Source organism: Toxorhynchites rutilus, chromosome 2 (assembly GCF_029784135.1).
Source record: "Toxorhynchites rutilus septentrionalis strain SRP chromosome 2, ASM2978413v1, whole genome shotgun sequence".
NCBI lineage: Eukaryota > Metazoa > Arthropoda > Insecta > Diptera > Culicidae > Toxorhynchites > Toxorhynchites rutilus.
This window is the reverse complement of record NC_073745.1, coordinates 259,710,804-259,729,496: the sequence shown is the minus strand read 5'-3', so window position 1 is coordinate 259,729,496 and position 18,693 is coordinate 259,710,804. Positions and strand designations below refer to the sequence as shown.

The 18,693-nt window shown below is 37.8% G+C and overlaps 2 protein-coding genes across 3 annotated transcripts in view; one reads left to right on the top strand and one right to left on the bottom strand.

Annotated features, from left to right (window-relative positions):
• The window catches only part of LOC129769152 (uncharacterized), a 314,394-nt gene that overhangs the window by 45,285 nt on the left and 250,416 nt on the right, over nt 1-18,693 (bottom strand). For both annotated transcript variants that reach the window (XM_055771242.1, XM_055771243.1), the window contains 2 exons: nt 16,467-16,762; nt 16,095-16,247 (listed from right to left, as the gene is read on the bottom strand). In XM_055771242.1, the coding sequence (XP_055627217.1) occupies nt 16,095-16,247; nt 16,467-16,762 (449 nt within the window). The remainder of the gene's footprint in view (nt 1-16,094; nt 16,248-16,466; nt 16,763-18,693) is intronic.
• On the top strand, nt 17,656-18,406 carry LOC129769154 (probable ribonuclease ZC3H12D). Its single transcript, XM_055771245.1, has one exon. The coding sequence runs from the start codon at nt 17,726-17,728 to the stop codon at nt 18,344-18,346; it is 621 nt and encodes a 206-aa protein (XP_055627220.1). The 5' UTR covers nt 17,656-17,725; the 3' UTR covers nt 18,347-18,406.

The following is an 18,693-nucleotide window of genomic DNA, read 5'->3' as shown; positions in this document are numbered from 1 at the left end:
AAGTAAGGTGAATGATACGATTAATTCTAGCAAATTAAATTTAAATTTGGAACTTCAATGTTGGTTGCTTCGTGAAATTTCATATCAATGACCGAGTGTGTATTGTGAAAAATTTAGCACAAGTGTAAGTGTAAAATTGTATATGGTAGCAGTTGTGTTAAAAATGACTTGATATATGGAATGATTTATTTCAATTTTCATAAATAAAAACCAAGGTGTGTTCCTGCTCGAGAACAGGTCGTTTGGTTTAACCGTCGGCAGCCCAAGCCCGCCTTTAAACGGGCTTCACGGATTCTCTTTTCAAATTATTCAGACATTATTTTTAATATTCATCCCCACTAGAACGTCTTCAGAATATTTCCATCTATCACACCTACACATTGATTTGGTGCTGGCACCTTTCTGCTAAGAGTATTTTATGTTGAAAGTCGGAAATTTGAGAAACTTGGGTCTTAGAGGGTTAAGCTGTCTGTTTTGTTGAAAAAGATATTAGAAAATTTTAGAAATATTATAAAAAGTGATTTCCTATATGATCTACATATAGTATTAGTTGTTGTTAGTCCAATTAAAATTCGGATTCGGTTGAATAAACACTAAGAAAGTAAAAATTATAAAAGAAAATTACCTTTTCCATTTCAAATATCTATATTAAAGTAACATGTTTTTACTGATGAGAAAAATTGATAATTGTGTTCGGTAGTGTTAATTATCTTATATTACTTATATTACTTTTTTTCTTTATTTCACCCATACATAACACAGAAAGCATCTCGTCTAGGATCACAGAGGGCGGTTTTCATCATATCTCGTTCTACTTCGGTATCTTTTATCTGATACGCACCATCCAACGACTGTTTACCATCCTTCGGAGTGAACAAACAACACCCAACAATCAAACGATACGACCCTTTTCAGGGCCACCAAATCATTACCAAAAAGTTTAACGATGTAATTCCTCAAACACATCCAAAATCAGCAGATAACCTAACGGAATCCTACGTCAACTAGGCGGTCGTGTCTCGGACACAACCCTCCTGTGACTTTTTTTCATTCGACTGGCGGTAAAATCACAATTCTTTGCTTGTATTCAAATTATTTTCCGTTGTTACTCTGGTTGCTCCTTTTGGTCGGAACCATTTGAGGAGCACAAATTGGACCTATCAGAACGTACCCATAGTTCGTTTGATCACTGTTTGACATTTCACAATTATTCGATTGTTTATTTCAAGAAAAATAAAACGTTATTCATTGTGATAGATGCGTAGTAATATATCCTATCAATTGATGAAAACATTTTTCTATTAATTAAATGCTCGAGTTATAAGCGTTCGAAATCTTTAATTTTTCCCTACATTTTCAGTGCCTAGATTTGTATTTTAACCCCTATATCTTCCGATTAGAAGCAGTCCTATACCAAAATATGTTTGCGAATGCGGCGAGTTTGTAGATGAACAGCCGTGTTAACGAACAAATGTCGCATGACCGAATACCTTAAGATTCAATGGTTTGGGGTTAAGTTTGTTTAGTGGGTCTAAGGTTTATACAAAAAAGTTGCTAGTTTGTACACATGGATTTAAGGCAATCTTCGTCAAAAACGTCAGTCCAAGAAAGTCATGGTGATCATTCGAATATTTTATTGTACAAATCATGAGTGGCATTAACATTTCCATCGAATAAAGTTCTTCCCCACCATTACTGGATGGAGTTTCTGTGCTTTATTTTATTCATGAATTCTTTGGTTCTTGAACATGTTTCTTAGGGATATTTTTTTATTTTTAAATTCTTTCATCTGATTGATAACAGTACTTTGGATGCACCAGGACACCCAGATTAAAATCCTTGTGGTAACTTTTTGGTACTTCTTAGCAAATCATGCTAATAAAATATTTCGCGGGTAATATACACCTCATCAACGAATGAGATGGGATGATTAGTTGGTACTCATATTTTTTCTTTATCGGTATTATAGTGACTTTCAACACTTTTGGTAGGTTTGTCACTTTTACTTTCCATTTTAGAAGAATGTCGGGAACAGGGTTGTCAACTATAATTTCAAAAAATCAGGAAGAATGAGAATAAAAATCAGGATAAATCAGGATAGCTCACATTGAATTGTTCGAAATGGTAATTTCGATTTTTGGGAAAACAAAAACATCATTTCAAATCGAATCATTATAATTTAATTTTATTTAGGGGGTCTTTGTAGCCACTTGGTTACGCGTTCGCTTACCAAGCGATCGATCGTGAGTTCAAACTCAGGGCCCTCAATTGACCATCTTTGTGTTGTTATAGAATAACTACGTCCACGCAACCATCATCAGCGATGGAAATCGATCCACGGTGGAACAAAGATCGATTCATCCATACAACTGCTCTGCTCTGCAAGAAACATCGGGCTGCTGTTTTATAAATAACCCAACAATGATCATCTGTCAACTGTCTCCGCTGTCTGGTCTGCTGAACAATGGAAGAACAGAAAGAATACCCTTACGCCTAAATGGCTACTACTGTGTAATTTACCATAATGTAATGGAACAGAAAACTTAACGCCTAAATGGCTACTACTAACTACTATGTAATTTACAATTTATAGAAACATAAACATATGTACACTGATGGACATAAATATTCGGCATATGCATGAATCTACCACGAATATTATTCTACTGAGCGGTATTATTCCAATCCATTTCCGAAGGTTATTCAAGTGAAACAATATAGTGTTATTAAAAATTTACTTCATTGGGAAATCAAAAAAATTGAAACAACAATTTTACCTTCAAATTCAGCTGGACGAAAGTATTCGGTATTATGAACATTTCTTCAAAAAAACATATCTGAACAATTATCTAACTAATCAATATCTTGTGTTCAATCCTTTCTGTGCAATGACCTCTTTCGATCGATTTGTCATTGAGTGTACCAGCTTCTCGCATACTTTTAGCTCGATCTTATACCATTCTTCACGAAGAATATCTTTTAGCTGCTTTTGTGATGTTACATGATGTTCACGTACACGTCGATCTAGAACATCCCACAAATCCTCTATGTTTTGAGCTGATGGAGAGTATTATATAGCAGCCAGAGACGAAACATTTCCGCAGTATGTTTAGGGTCGTTGTCTTGTTGGAAGTAGAAATTGCTACCTACCCAACTTTTCAGCACTTTTCTTCATATTTTCTTTCAAAATATTTAAATATTGCTCCTTTTTCATGATACCATCTACAAATACAAATTCCCCGACACCGGATGCTGCCATACAGCCGAGACCATGACTGATGGACCTCCATGTTTAACGGTAGTTTAAACATTTTTCTTCTGCAGCTCAGTACCCGGTTTTCGCCATACCAATAACCTTCCATCTGATTTGTCAACATTGAATTTGCTCTCATCGGAAAACAACACATTGTTCCAGAAACCAATCGGGTGATTTTGGTAATCTTTCGCAAAGTTCAACCTTTTAGCCTGATTAACCTTTCTAATAAGAGGCTTCTTACGACAAACACGGATACTATATTGGGCATTATTCAACACTCTGCGCACCGTTCTGGAATGAGCATTTTTCCCATTGAACTCCAGCAACTCTCTACGCACTTTTGACGAAGATGTTTTCGGTTCTTTTTTATATCCCTAGTTCTGTTTCATATCTATATAGTATATCTTTCCTCGGGCGAGAACCGGATAGGTGAAAGAATAAGCATTGTATAATTCCACGCATAAGCGGAAATGCTAGTGTTTCGTCTAACCTTTTGATCGTTTATATTTTTTTCCAAAAAACCTACAGCATCACTACAGTCAATTGCAGAGAAATCAATATTCAACTTTTCACTAAATCCATCGTCCAAAAACAATAAAATTGTAACACTATGAAATAGTACTAACAACAACGATATAAAGCACGCGCGGGCTCAAACTATTGCGGACTTCACAATTATTTTATTTTTTTAATTAATTGAAAAACTAAAATGAAATAAAAACAAAATCAATCGATACCATCATCATCAAAGTCTCGAAATAGAACAAAATAAAATTTAAAAAAAATACACAAACACAGAAGACAATAATTTACAATATGAAATCATGATGGTGGTATCCTTACGAAAGCTTGAGCTGAACGAGTTCTCTTGTTGATTAGTATTATGAAGAAATTTATACAAACGGACTGTTTATGTCTCATTCTCATTCGAAAGAACAACTTCAATCATCATCTGGACCTATATATTCATTATGGTAAATTATGGTAAAACTATATGTTTAGGAGTTACGAGAGAATTTAGAGTAGTCCGAGATAACACTCAACATACGAGATAACACAAACAAAATATTGTGCACAATAGACATCATACTCGAAATATCTCACTAGTAGTATAAATACTGGTCACCGACACATCATCTCATCTTACTCCTTTGTAAACCGTCACCAATAAACGAACGAAAGGAATCAGTTTTCCAACCACTAAAACCAATAGTCTTTTTTAACATATTAAGGACCGTACGTTTTGGGGCAAACTTGTACGCTATATTAGTTCGGATGCTATGAATAAGATCGTTTCCTTCAGTGTGGATGAGACGAAGCCGAACCATCGGTAGGTCTTGTGAGATTCTTGGCAGACCATGGATTTAACCATCAAGTGTAGAAAACACGCGTTATTTCGTGTTCCATCCGTAACAGACGGGAAACGCAAAACACGAGAAATCTCGTGAGCGGTCCGCAAAGTGTTAAGACTCAAAAAGAGTAAATAGAGTTTCCTATCAGTCCGCTTCGCCTGTCCAGGCACGGGAACATTTCGAGGTGGAGTCCGTGGCGCAGACAACATCTTTACTAATTAAGTATTCATCGGCTTCTTCTTCGATCAGATAACCAGAAGAACTGAAATCTGGAAAACAATGCATAATAAACTAACTAACTTACAAGTATACACAATCGCCAACATGAACGTGATGAAAAAAAAAATACTCTGTATCATTTCATCGGGATCCACCTTGTGTGTGTGTAACTCGATTGTTTGTCTGTAGCGTTGTCCCACATTAACACTGACGTCCGCACGTTTCATAAAAAAATATCCACTTGGCACCGGCAGCGCTAATTCGGATTACTTGGCTTGTCGCCGCCCGTTTTTAACGTTATCTGGAAACCATAAATTGTTGAGTTTTACTAACCGTTAGTTTTCATAAGTTCTCAACTTTGTTCCCTGAAATTTCGAACATCTACATACGTAAATGTGACAAACCTGTCCATATTCACCCCACTATATGTCCATGCGGGTAATCATCGAAAAAATGTTCTACTTTTCGATCTATTTTAATTTTAGTAAAATCATTGAAAAATTTTTAGTCGATTGATTCGAAAAACAGTATATTGGGATGCAAAACACTGAATTAAAGTTTGGAGAAACATGAGTTTCGAAAGATATGATTGAAGTTCTTCTTAATATGTCCGTATTTCCCCACCTCCCCTACTTAAAAAAAACACAAAACTTGTTGGCGTGTGTAAGTTAATGTTACCGAAACAAAACCCCAACAGAATGCAAACGATACTAAAGTGCTATCGCCGACCGCTGAGATACTATGCGCACGTAGCCACTGTGGTGTCGCCGGACGCCATATTGTTAATAGAAATTTGACCCCTTGCTATTGGCCGATTGATCTGAAATTTGGAACACACCTATTTCTCTGCTGACATTTTAAAACTGCCTATTCCATGAGTGTGGAAATTCAAGATGGCGGCCGCTACAAAATGGCGGATTACATTTTTTTTTTCAAAATCCCATCAATATGGGTATCAATGAACATCGGGCTTGACTAATAGAACATAGTTTTTTACGAAAATTTCAAATCCAAAAGGACCGCCACCCCAAAATGACAAATCCAAAATGACCGTCACTACAAAATGGCGATATACAGGTCGGAATTACATACAGACTCGATCATATGTGATTCGATTATATACAATTTTATACTCGATTATTTACAGTTTGAAAATAATTTTTTTATAGTATTTTTATACTTATTCCAATCAAAAATGTAACCTTTCAAAGTTGGGGTAAAAATCGCGGTTTTTGGAGATATTGCTTGAATTGTTTCTATCGATTTTGCAGCGAAATTAAGAAAGAAGCTGGGCTTCAAAGAACAAATTGTAAAGTGGTTTGAGAGCTTTAATTTGATTGATAGAACGATCAAGTTTAATATGAATTTTTTGAATAAAATTAATAATCACTAACTATTAAATTTTTCTTTTCCAAAATGTTATTTAAATACGCTAATCAAGATGTTCCACCACTACATCCTGTACTAAATTTTCTCATCTTTCAAATAAAAGCAACATAATTGGCTTACGTAGCGTACTTTGTAGTGTAGAGCCAGTTTGAGGTATAGTACAGTATTCAATATACAGTGAAAAGAAATCGGAGACTGTATATAGTCGAATCCGCGCTGTACATTTTTTTTCAAAACCCCATCAAACCCCTTATCAATATGGGTATCAAATGAATGCACTCGACTAGTAGAACACAGTAGATCATGAAAAATCCAAATCCAAGTTGCCCGCAGTCCCCCAATAATCAATTACTTTTTTAAATGGTTTCTTTCAGCTTGACCTGGTTGCATGCGTGTTTGTATGCATGTTTGATAACTCCGCCTGCGAATGACGGATCTCAATAATAGCATGTCCAAATAAGAACCTGAAATTATTGAGAAACCAGAGCAGTGGGTCCAAAGCCCCAGAAAAGGAGGATGGTTGTAATAGCTGTTATCCATGGTTATTATGGAAAGGAAGTAATGGATAAACCCCTAAACCAAGGTGTGAAGCGACCCGTGCCGAGGGATGAATGGTAGGGGGGGTTTTAAACCTTGCCGTTAACGGAGCCTGTGGAGCACCAGGGCTCCCTCCACAGTATCGTCTGCCCTTGCTGCATTAAGCCGGTCACTGATGCAGTGGACCTTCTTTACCGCGAGACTCATGGGACTTCTATGAATAATCCACATCCAAATGAACAAAACGAGCGGTCGAAAATAACGCAGAACACTAAGGTTCTGCAAATAAATCTCCATCACGCTAAAGCAGCATCTAGCGTGCTGTCTAGGAGGTTTATTAAAGACGCTATGGATTAAGCTTTAATTCAAGAGCCTTGGGTCCACAAAGGAAGAATACTTGGTATTCATACTGGTTCATGCAAGTTATTCTACGACGACAAGCATGACTCCCCAAGAACTGCTGTTCTAGTAAAAGCAAATATTAAATGCTTTCCTATAACAGAGTTCATTCAAAGGGACATCGTCGCGATCAGAGTTGAGATACCAACCGCCAAGGGAAGATCCGACATAATAATTGCGTCGGCTTATTTCCCTGGTGACGTACCTGAGGCACCTCCCCAAGAGGTTGCGGCGTTCGTAAATTATTGCAGAGAAATCAAAAAAGACTTCATCATCGGCTGTGATGCCAACGCTCATCACACTTTGTGGGGTAGTACTGACATAAACAGTCGAGGTGACTGTCTTTTAGAATTTCTCTCTTCAAACAACATTGACATTGCCAATATAGGCAATGAACCAACGTTTATAAACGCTATCAGACAAGAAGTCCTGGACCTAACACTGTGCAGTCCGGTAATTTCTTCGAAAATACACAACTGACACGTTTCGGAAGAGGCGTCTTTGTCTGATCACAGACACATTATCTTCGAATGGGATGGTGGCTTGACAGTACAGAGAGAATATCGTAATCCAAGAAAAACCAACTGGGAACGATATTCACTTGAACTCGAGTCAGAAACTCTTAACACAAGAATAAGGTCGATTCAACAGCTCGAATCAACTTCAAAAGAATTAAATGATACGATAGTTTCTGTCTACAACAGTAATTGTCCACTTAAGAGAGTTTCTTCGACAAGAAACGTTCCATGGTGGAACAAAAGGCTCGAGCGGCTACGTAAAACAGCGCGGAAGCTGTTCAACAGAGCTAAAATTAATTCGGATTGGTCTCAATATAGGAGCGCCCTAACCGAATATAATAGAGAACTAAGACGATCTAAACGAAAATATTGGGTAAATAACTGCGAAAGCATTGAAAGTACCCCAATCGTTGCAAGACTAAGTAAGACTCTTGCAAAAGACCACTCGAACGGGCTAGGTTCCCTCAAAAAGGACGACGGTTCGTTCACAAAATCTCCCTCAGAAGTATTAGACTTACTGATGAAAACTCACTTCCCGGGATCTACATCGGTTCATTCTGATACCAGTCCTAACTAAACCGCGACATGAAATGCTCTCGAAGGAATTCTCAAAGTGCAAAGGATGTCGCAAAGATAGTTGCTGGAATGGTTTTCACGAGGGCCAGAGTAGAAAGCGCGGTGAGATCCTTTCAACCGTACAAATCCGCAGGTGCAGATGGAATTTTTCCAGCCCTGATTCAAAAAGGAGAATCTAAGCTGATTCCATCTCTAATCGAGATTTTTAAGGCAAGTCTGATACTAGAGCACATTCCTTCCACATGGAGACTCGTTAAAGTGGTCTTCATTCCAAAAGCTGGGAAACGTGATAAATCACTCCCAAAATCATTCAGACCAATTAGTTTATCATCAATACTGCTGAAAACTATGGAAAAAGTATTATATGAATACATAAAGTCTGTATTCATGTCCAAATGCCCTTTATCTAAATACCAGTTTGCCAAAATGGTCAATCAGGCAAATCCACAGTCACAGCGTTACACACGCTTGTGACTAAAATTGAAAAATCTCTTTCGTCAAAAGAAACTGCATTATGTGCGTTTCTTGATATCGAAGGGGCTTTCGACAATGCTTCCTATGTATCAATGGCACAGGCTATGAGAAGAAGACATTTCGATGACTGCATAGTCGAATGGATCAAAGGCATGCTCACAAATAGACAAATCACCTCGGAGCTGGGTGGGTCATCGACATCTGTGATTGCAACGAAAGGTTGCCCACAAGGAGGGGTTCTATCACCTCTACTTTGGTCACTGGGGGTTGACGACCTTCTGATTAGTTTGGAGGCGAATGGTTTCGAAACCGTGGGTTTTGCTGATGATTTAGTCATAATGGTACGTGGCAAATTCGACGATGTGATATCGAGTAGGATGCAGATGGCCTTAAACCTTACACAATCATGGTGTATCAAAGAAGGTCTGAGCATAAATCCCTCAAAAACAACAATTGTTCCTTTCACCAAAAAGAAGAAACTGCATCTGCAGACTCTAAATCTTGGAGGAGAGGAAATAAAATTCAGCGTTTCAGTGAAATATCTAGGCGTAATCCTAGATGCTAAACTAAACTGGAACGCACACTTAGATGCAATTATCAGTAAGGCCACCATTGCCCTATGGGCATGTTCTAAAATGATAGGTAGAACATGGGGCCTGAAACCAAAAATGGTTATGTGGGTCTATACAGCAATTGTGCGGCCTAGGATAACCTATGCCTCCTTAGTATGGTGGCCAAAGACTAAGGAGACTGTAGCTACAAAAAAGCTAAACAAACTCCAACGACTGGCATGCGTTGCTGTAACAGGAGCAATGCGAAGCACACCCTCAAAGGCAATGGAGGCTATCCTTCACTTGTTACCTTTGGGTCAACATGTTCAGCTGGAGGCTAATAGAAGCGCTCTAAAGCTAAAAAGATATAAAAAAATATTAGACGGGGACAAAACTGGTCATTTGAGCATCCTGAATCTCTTACCCGTTGGACCAACCTCAGAGATGAACAGCGATTGGATGGAGCCAAGGACCAATTATGACATTCCATACACAGTGATCGAACTTTCTCGTTCAGTATGGGATGAGGGTGGTCCCGATGTTCGTAATGGTTCAATCCTGTTCTATACCGATGGGTCGAAAATGGGTAACAAAACAGGTGTTGGAGTGTATGGTCCCAGAATAAAAATTTCTGTAGCTATGGGGAACTGGCCAACAGTTTTCCAGGCAGAAGTAGCTGCAATAATAGAATGTATAAATGTCTGCCTAAAAAGAAATTATAGACATGCTAACATTTGCATCTTCTCAGACAGTCAAGCAGCACTTGAAGCCCTCAATGCTTTCAAGTGCTATTCAAAAGTTGTCTGGGAATGCATTTGCCTTTTACGACAACTGTGTCAGAGAAGTTCGGTACAACTGTACTGGATTCCTGGCCATTGCGGTATAGAGGGAAATGAACAAGCAGATGAACTCGCAAGACGCGGCTCAAGCTCACCCTTCACTGGTCCAGAACCATTCTGTGGAATTTCTGAATGTGTGGTGAAGAGTGAGCTGAAGAAATGGGAAGACCGGGAAGTAATGGCCAACTGGATGGCTGTACAACTCAACCAGTCAAAAAAATTTATCACGCCGAGTATTAAAATTACTCAACAATTGCTGAGTCTTAATAAGAAAGACTTCAGCACATTCACTGGTCTTATAACAGGACACTGTCCGAGTAAATACCATCTCAAAAACATAGGTTTAGTGCAAGATGATATTTGTCGCTTTTGTAATGCCGAAAGCGAAACCTCGGAACATTTGCTCTGCAAATGCGGAGCACTAACAAGACGCAGACTTCAACACCTTGATAAGGCTATTCTGGAGCCCAAGGAAGTTTGGTCTGTGTCGCCGATCAGGACTATAAATTTTATCAAACAGATTATTCCTGATTGGCACCTATCTCGCTATAGCTTTCAGTCTACTTCTTCATCAATAAGCAGTAGATAAGCTTGAAGCGTAGTACAAAAAATGGGGCATACCACAATAGTTCAAACTAATGGACGCAGTGGTTCACACCCAACAAGGGAAAAAAATGCATGTTTGAATGTCTGTAGGATTGTGCCACATTAATAGAGATTATACCCCGTACTTGTGGACTGATTGGTCTGGTACTTGTAACACATCTCTGCTGTCATTATAAAACCAATTTGCCCGCTGCTAAAAAAAAATGGCTGAATGGCTTGACTTAAAGAACAAAATACTGTACGAACACAAATTCAAGAAGGTCGTGGCCATGTATTTTGTATTTTTGTATTTTTTGCAATCCCCTCAATATCGGTATCAAATGAGATGATTCGACTAATAGAATTCAGAACATCATAAAAATATTCCGAGGAAAATTAGCCAAAATATTTCAAAAATTTTGAAAATTAATAAAAAAGTTGAATGGTTTTATTGTAGAGAAATATGTTAATGATACAGATAATGTACTGAAAACTAGAAAATAAAATAAGTAAAAAAAAGTTTTTAAGTTAAACGGTTTCATTGTGATTAAACATAATAATAATAATACAGATAATGTAACAAAAGCTAAAAAATAATTAGGCAAGAAGCAGTTAGTAGTTGGCACACCCCTTCCTTCATTAATCTTGGGCATTGATGAGACTAAAATAAAGTCGTGAGGCACTTCGGATTTTCATTATCCACAGTTAGTCATTTCATCGTATCCCCAATATGGATTGCATTACCGTGCCAAAATTCCAATAACCGGTTATTCGGTAATGAAAATTTCATTACCGGTAAAACCGGTAAATTACCGATAAGAAATACATTAGAGTGGAGTGAAGATTAGTTCGGTCGTTGGTTACACATGATTATCCCTAAGGTCTCGACGAGTGCATGGTTCAAGAGGTTGAATGTAGGTCGTGATTTCATTCGCGTGATATCTCGATTTATGTCCAATCATTACAACCTAAACGCGCATCTTTATCGCATTGAAGTCGGAAATATTAAGTAATTTTTGGCATGCTGTAACTTCGTGAAAATCCTACGCATATCGATGGGATGCACATCATTTTGAAGCTACCACTTTCAGATATCAGAATATTTTACGTACATATTTTTATCTTGGTGTGTGTAGGTGTAGTGGGCAACATATCGGGAAGAAACGAAAAATCGATTTTCTTTGTTTTTTCAAGAATATTCTGGACCAACACAATTTCTTGCCAACCAACTCAACAGCAACTCCAATGAACCCTATCAACCAGCTTTTATTTGGTTCCAAGAACGTTCCTGTAGGACCTTCACACATAGAGATATTTAAGTTTGAATGAAAAATTACCCCTTCGACCATGATGATGAATAATTCAATAAACAATTATCGTACCGCAAATCGAAAGGCAGTTTTGAAAACTCCAACAAATTCTGTACAAGAATAATTTGTTATTTTGGCGTAAAAAAAATTTATTTTTTGCATCGATTTCAAAAAAGTGCCAGAAACAGGATTTTTATAGTGCTTTACAAAATTCACTGTAATTCTCGAAATATCGCAGTACGGTCTAATGTTTGCAGGCATGTTTTAGCCTAGTATATTCTCTAAACATCCGTGAACGTTTCATATTGATACGTTCAGCCGTTTTTTCTAGCCAATTTTTCAAAGTTTGGAGTAAATTAGATGAGCATTTAATCGCAAATCGTACCAAAAAAAATCATACGCGACTCTCAAAATGAACGATTCGTAGCTTTCTTCTTTATGAGTTTGTGGGTGGAGAGTGCGTGTATGTGTGGAAATGCCTATGAATATGTGTGACTATCATCACTCCTTACAATATTTGTACCTACAATCGCATGACAACGGAAGTTACGAATCGTTCATTCTGAGAGTCGCGTATGATTTTACACTTGGATTTTGTAAAGCACTATAAAATCCTGTTTTTGGTACATTTTTGAAATAGATTCAAAAAATTTAAATATTTTTTTTAGTCAAAATAACAAATTATTCTTCTACAGAATTTATTGGAATTTTCAAAACTGCCTTTCGATTTGCGATGCGATGATTGTTTATTGATTTATTCATCATCAAAGACGAAGGGATAATTTTTCATTCAAACTGAAATATCTCTGTGTGGGAAGGTCCTACAGGAACGTTCTTCTTCTTCTTATATGGCACTAACGTTCCTAGAGGAACTCCGCCGTCTCAACGTAATATTACTTGCGTCATTTTCATTAGTACTTAGTTGAGATTTCTATGCCAAATAACACGCCTTGAATGCATTCTGAGTGGCAAGCTCTAGAATATGCGTGACCACAGTGCAAGTCAGAGGAAATTTCTTTGACGAAAAATTTCCCCGGCCAGAACGGGAATCGAACCCGAACCCCCGGCATGCTAGGTTTGACGCTAACCACTCGGCCACGGGAGCACTACGTTGCTAGAACCAAATAAAAACTGGTTGATAAGGTTGATTGGATTTGCTGTTGAGTTGGTTAGCAAAAAATTGTGTTGGTCCAGAATGTTCTTGAAATACAAAGAAAATCGATTTTTCGTTTCTCCCCGATATTGTTGCTCACTACACCTACACACACCAAGATAAAAATACGCACGTAAAATATTCTGATATCTGAAACTTGCAGCTTCAAAATGATGCACATCTCATCAATATGCGTAGATTTTTCACGAAGTTACAGCATGCCAAAAATCACTTAAAATTTCCGACTTCGCACTCTGTTCCTCTAATTATTTTGTCGAGTCTTTATCGGATCTCATTAATAGAGTTTCCAGAAGAGGAAACCGCTGTCAGTTCTTCATCGCTGAAACTTATCTTGTGTTTCTTTTTCAGATCGAGCAGCGAATTTTGAACTGATGTTATGAGGTCATAGAATTGGCGAAATACAGCCAGTTGTGATTTTCCGATCATGTTTTGATTTTCGAATCATATTTCAAATCGGCATATTGACAAATATTATTTCTGATGTAAAGCTGAATATTACCGAAATTACCGGTTAATGATTGTAAAATTACCGGTAATTCGGTAATGAAAAATTACCCGGTATTGCAGGTAAAACCGGTTAACAATCCCTAATCCCCAATGATTTTATTTGATTTTATTTTGCCCAAGATTAATGAAGGAAGGGATGTGATAACTACTAACCGCTTCTTACCTAATTATTTCCTAGCTTTTAGTACATTATCTGTATTATTAGTATGTTTAATTACAACGAAATTACAATGATTTTTTCACTTACGAGGGTCGTTCAAAAAATAAGTTTCAGTGCCTCAGAAATCGCGGAAAAATAAAGTTAGGACTAAAATCAAGGTGATTTTCGTAATCTAAGTTTTATTTTATATTTTTCTACATAATCGCCGTAACGTTCGAGGCATTTTTCATAGCGTGGCTCGAGTTTTTCTATTCCGAGCGCGAAGTGTGTAGCGTCCAACTTTTTGAAGTACGATGTAGCTGCGTCACGAATTTCTTCAGTGTTATCGAATCGTTGACCGCCGAACGCCTGTTTCATTATCGAAGAGAAGAATGTATAACGACCTTTTAAATAATTACCAGATTATGAAGGTTCTGGAATATGAAGTTTGCATTCTTCGTCTCTGTATTCCTGGAAAACTAAGAATTAATGTTTTTTTAGATGAAGCATAAAAAGATGATATAAAATGATTTCTAGGAACTTCCTTTTCTTTTTCTAGTTTTCTCGTCGATATTGTCCATTATAAAAAAAAATATCCCTGAAACTGTAACGGTTAAAAATAACCATAAGCCACCGATCAGTTTATAGTTTACTGGTTACAATTCTTCCACAAGTGAAATTCTTTCACAAGTGTGTATATGTATGACCATTATAATTAGCGAATAACTATACGAAAGTCAAACATTTATATTTTGCTTCTTAACATATGAATCGAACTACGAATAGCTAATATATGGATCCGTTCAATCCAGTTACAAAAGGGACTGAAATCAAATAAGAATAGTCAGGTAATGATCTTATGCATTATATGCAATAAACATTCCACGCCACTAACATTAATTTATACATTTCAACAATATTCTAGAATATGAAAACAGGCACTTGTCCAAAAAAGTTACTCCTACACTCGCGTCGGTGTGTCAAACCGAAAGTGTGAAAAAAGAGGCACATGTCCCCTTTGTACCAACACATGCGATACGCTAAACGATGACGAACGACAAATAACGAAGCTAGAGAGAATCGCAAAGTCGAAATGTTGATATTTTCTGAGAAATGAACGAATTATTGATTTCTCGGTCTGACAGACCAATGCGCGAGTATAGGAGTGTTAAAAATATGTGTTTCAAAAATAATATCGTAACTGGTGAACAGTCGCATTGAATGAAATCTTTGCCACAGAAATAGTAAGGTAAATGATTTTGGTTTGTCCAGTCGAAAATATGATCATGGTTTGCCCACTTTTTTGAATGCTCTAATTCAGCACACCTTTGTCAAATCAGGTATTCGTATGTTTCAAAACATATGAATAAAATTTATTTTTTCACGATTTACAGTAGTTTCATAGTATTTTTCTACGGAATTACATGTTTCAAAGAATTATAAAATACACCATCTATTGGTGTCAATGCGCACCTCATTCGAGCTAGTTTTTAATCGATCACCAGATGATTATTTCGCACGTATTCAGACCTTTTCTAGATTATAACACTTACGAAAATTGTAAACATCATTCTTACACACAATTTGTATCAGATTTACATAGCTAAACCATTGAATTAACGCATTTTGATGAATTCAATTCTGATTATGAGTTATCCAATTCAATAATGTTGTTTCGTCCACATGATTTCTATGGCAAACGCTTGGCGCGCTGTAGTTTGTTTATTGTGTCCTTCGCGCATAGCAGAAATAAAGTTTCTCTATGTTGAGTGTCTTGAGGTGAACACTTTTAAAATGCCCAAGAAAATGCAATATTGTGAAGAAAGCCTAAATTATGCATGGATCAATATGTTGACAGTAAACTCAAGCAATGATACATGCAACATCTACTTGAAAATTCGAATGTTTTCATTCTAAAAAACCCTTAGTAGTATCAGCAACTAGAGACGTGGGGCATTTCAACAAACCCAGACTCGTATCGATTATATGTTATTTTCATGAAGAAAAATCGATTTGCCTTTACTAGTTGCATAAAAACACCCCAAATCGGACAAACAAAGATCATTTACTCTACTCGCATACCGAAAAGACAGAAAAAACAGCCCAAAGTGTATAAAATTGTAAATTTTTGTCAGAAAAACTCTCCGATCGGAACAGCAATTGAACTAGTCACCGCCACCGCAATTTGTGTGATAATTCTCATTTCAACTCACTTGACCAATAGCCATGATTTGAGCATGAAATAAATGAATACAGTGAATGCACTCACCTTAATAGTAGTAGTAATGGAAGGCACACAGCACATATTGGGATCCTGGCAGTGGCCACAGGTTTTCGGCCGATAGAGCTTCCGGGACACACATGGACCCAGCCGCAACCGAGAGGAGGATGTTCGTTGAATGCTCCGACATTCGTGTCCTTTCTGCAGATGAGACGATAAGAAAAATGAGAAACTAGCCAAGATTATACACCGTGCTTGTCCTCTGGGTTGCCGTGTGGGTGTAGCTGAGGGGACTCGGAACTCGGAGGAAAAACCATTAGATAATTATTCGTTTTCTCGGAAGAAAATGTAATTACCCCCTTAAGAGCCACGTGCCGCCCACCACTACCACCGTGCTCGCCGGGTCCAGATAACACTTACCCTTCTACGGTGTTCTGGCTCGCCGGACAACAGCAAACTATTAGCAACCGGGTAGCCCTGTTGATGCTGCTTTTTGCTGCCACCAAGAGGACCGGTCGCTCCGTCACCATAATCATTAGCAATGTTGTAGTAGTTATTGTCCTGTCGACTGCATTTGTGGTTCTCGCACAGCCTCACGGTGCTGAGCCGCTGGCATCCCGGGGTTGTGGTTATGTTCCTGGTTGAGATTCCAATGCCACAGTTTTGCGAGCAGGGTGACCACAGCGTCGTGGACGAGTTATAACAGGTTGCATTCACTGTGAGGTTGTGCGAATATAGGCAGCATTGATACATGTGGATTTGTTGGAGGTTTTAATCCGTTGGAACGCCAGCCCAAGCGAAACCGCAAATAGAGGGGAAAGCATGGGGAAATATAAAACAATAAATGATTATGTTAAAATTTAGCTCATTATGAGAAATACAGGTGATTCATTTGCACCATAATCAATTAATTGCAGCGCAATTTTAATAGCTCCAAGGACGATACAATTACACTGCTCTCTCGCCGTACCAGTTGCATATGTTAGCATGTGCTAAAATATTCAGATATGAAAATGAGTCCCATCCCATTCTGAAAATGAGAATCATGATAAGTGGCTCGGTAGCCAGCGGAGTGAGTTTGGGTTTAAAAATAGTGCTCTACTTCGAAAAAGGGATGATCACGCTGGATGTTGCATGAAAATTTCCACGAAAAGATGTCTCTGTTTCCTCTGGTCCAATCTATCTCGCCGCAAAACGAAGGACTGATTTATAGGGTACAGATAGCAGCAGTGCTATCGGTACCCTCTAATCCAACAACCTTCGTAGTAGCGTTGTGTTAAATGCCCGGAGAGTTCTTTTCCACCTACTCTAGCAGTTGTGCGCACAACAAGAACAAAACCCTCATCAGTATATTTATGATAGTGCGAGACATCAACTGTAATTAAAGTGACCTTGGGTTTTAGATTACTTCATTGGATTGGGGACGTTTTTTGATCAATTATTGAGCCACGACTAGTATCTAAAATCTTAATTCTCTTCAAAATAACCTTTTGTCCTTCTTGATAACCTACTAAATTCTTGTCAAAATTCATCTTCAATCAAGCTAATAATAAGTACATGCCCTATTCAACTACTTTTGGTAACCTCAAGTACAGTTGACAACCTTTTAGCTAAACGCAGTAAGCATTTGTTATTTGATAAAGTTTAAGAAAACTAGCGAAAACAAATTCCTTTTTAAAATGGCGAAAATCACCAAATCTGAGCCTTCCAAATTTCCAAAACCACCAGTAAGAAAACGAAATCAATTTTCCCGCAGTCAAAATTCCAAGGCGGTTACCTCTGGAGTGAACAATCGAATACAACGTCGCCGACCGGTTCGAGCTGGGGCCGTCTCCAATCGGCGGAGCGCTCCATCAAGGCGACCAATGGACAACGGCCGCAACCGAATAGTGCTTCTCGACGCCTGTAATGTGGGTTACTTCCACTCGAACCACCGGGGCTTTTCTTCCGAAGGACTGCGGTTGGCGCTACAATATTTCATCGATCGGAATTACGAGGTGTACGGCCTTCTGCCGAAGTTTCGCTTAAAACCAGGAAAATCGAGCGATTGGACCGTGTTAGATAGTCTGTACAGAAACGGCCGCTTGATAGCCACGCCTTGCAAGGAATTTCCGGTGCGTGCGATGTGTTACGACGACCGATTTATGATGGAAATTGCAGCCAAATTTGATTGCGACGTGGTTTCCAACGACCAGTATCGGGATTTGATGGACGAAAAACCGTATTATAATGAAGTAATCAGGAGGAGGATACCCTTTTGGTGGAATGGTAATCGATTCGTAATAGAAAGAGACCCGTGACATAAAAATCAGTTTGATTTTTGATCGAAAACATTCAAATCAACTCCGTAATTGAAATAAAAGTCAACCGTTTCGTAATAAAGTTTTTGTTTTTATACGTCTATCAGTTTTGTTCCTTATCACTAAATATTAGACCAATATTTTTTTCATTTCTTCATTAGGGTGCCCATTTACATTTGAGAGTGATCCGAATAATCCCCCTTTTACCCAATAATGTCTTTTTTTAACTTTTGAACTCCTAAAACTGATTCAGATGATCGACATATCAAGTTACAGCCAATTAGCTTGTCTTTATTGTTAAAAATATGATATTTGTAAAAAATTTGTTTTCATAATTATGAGGTTGA

Coding starts and splice junctions, on each gene's coding strand:
- LOC129769154 (XM_055771245.1), top strand. CDS start 17,726: ATGGCGAAAATCACCAAATCTGAGCCTTCCAAATTTCCAAAACCACCA.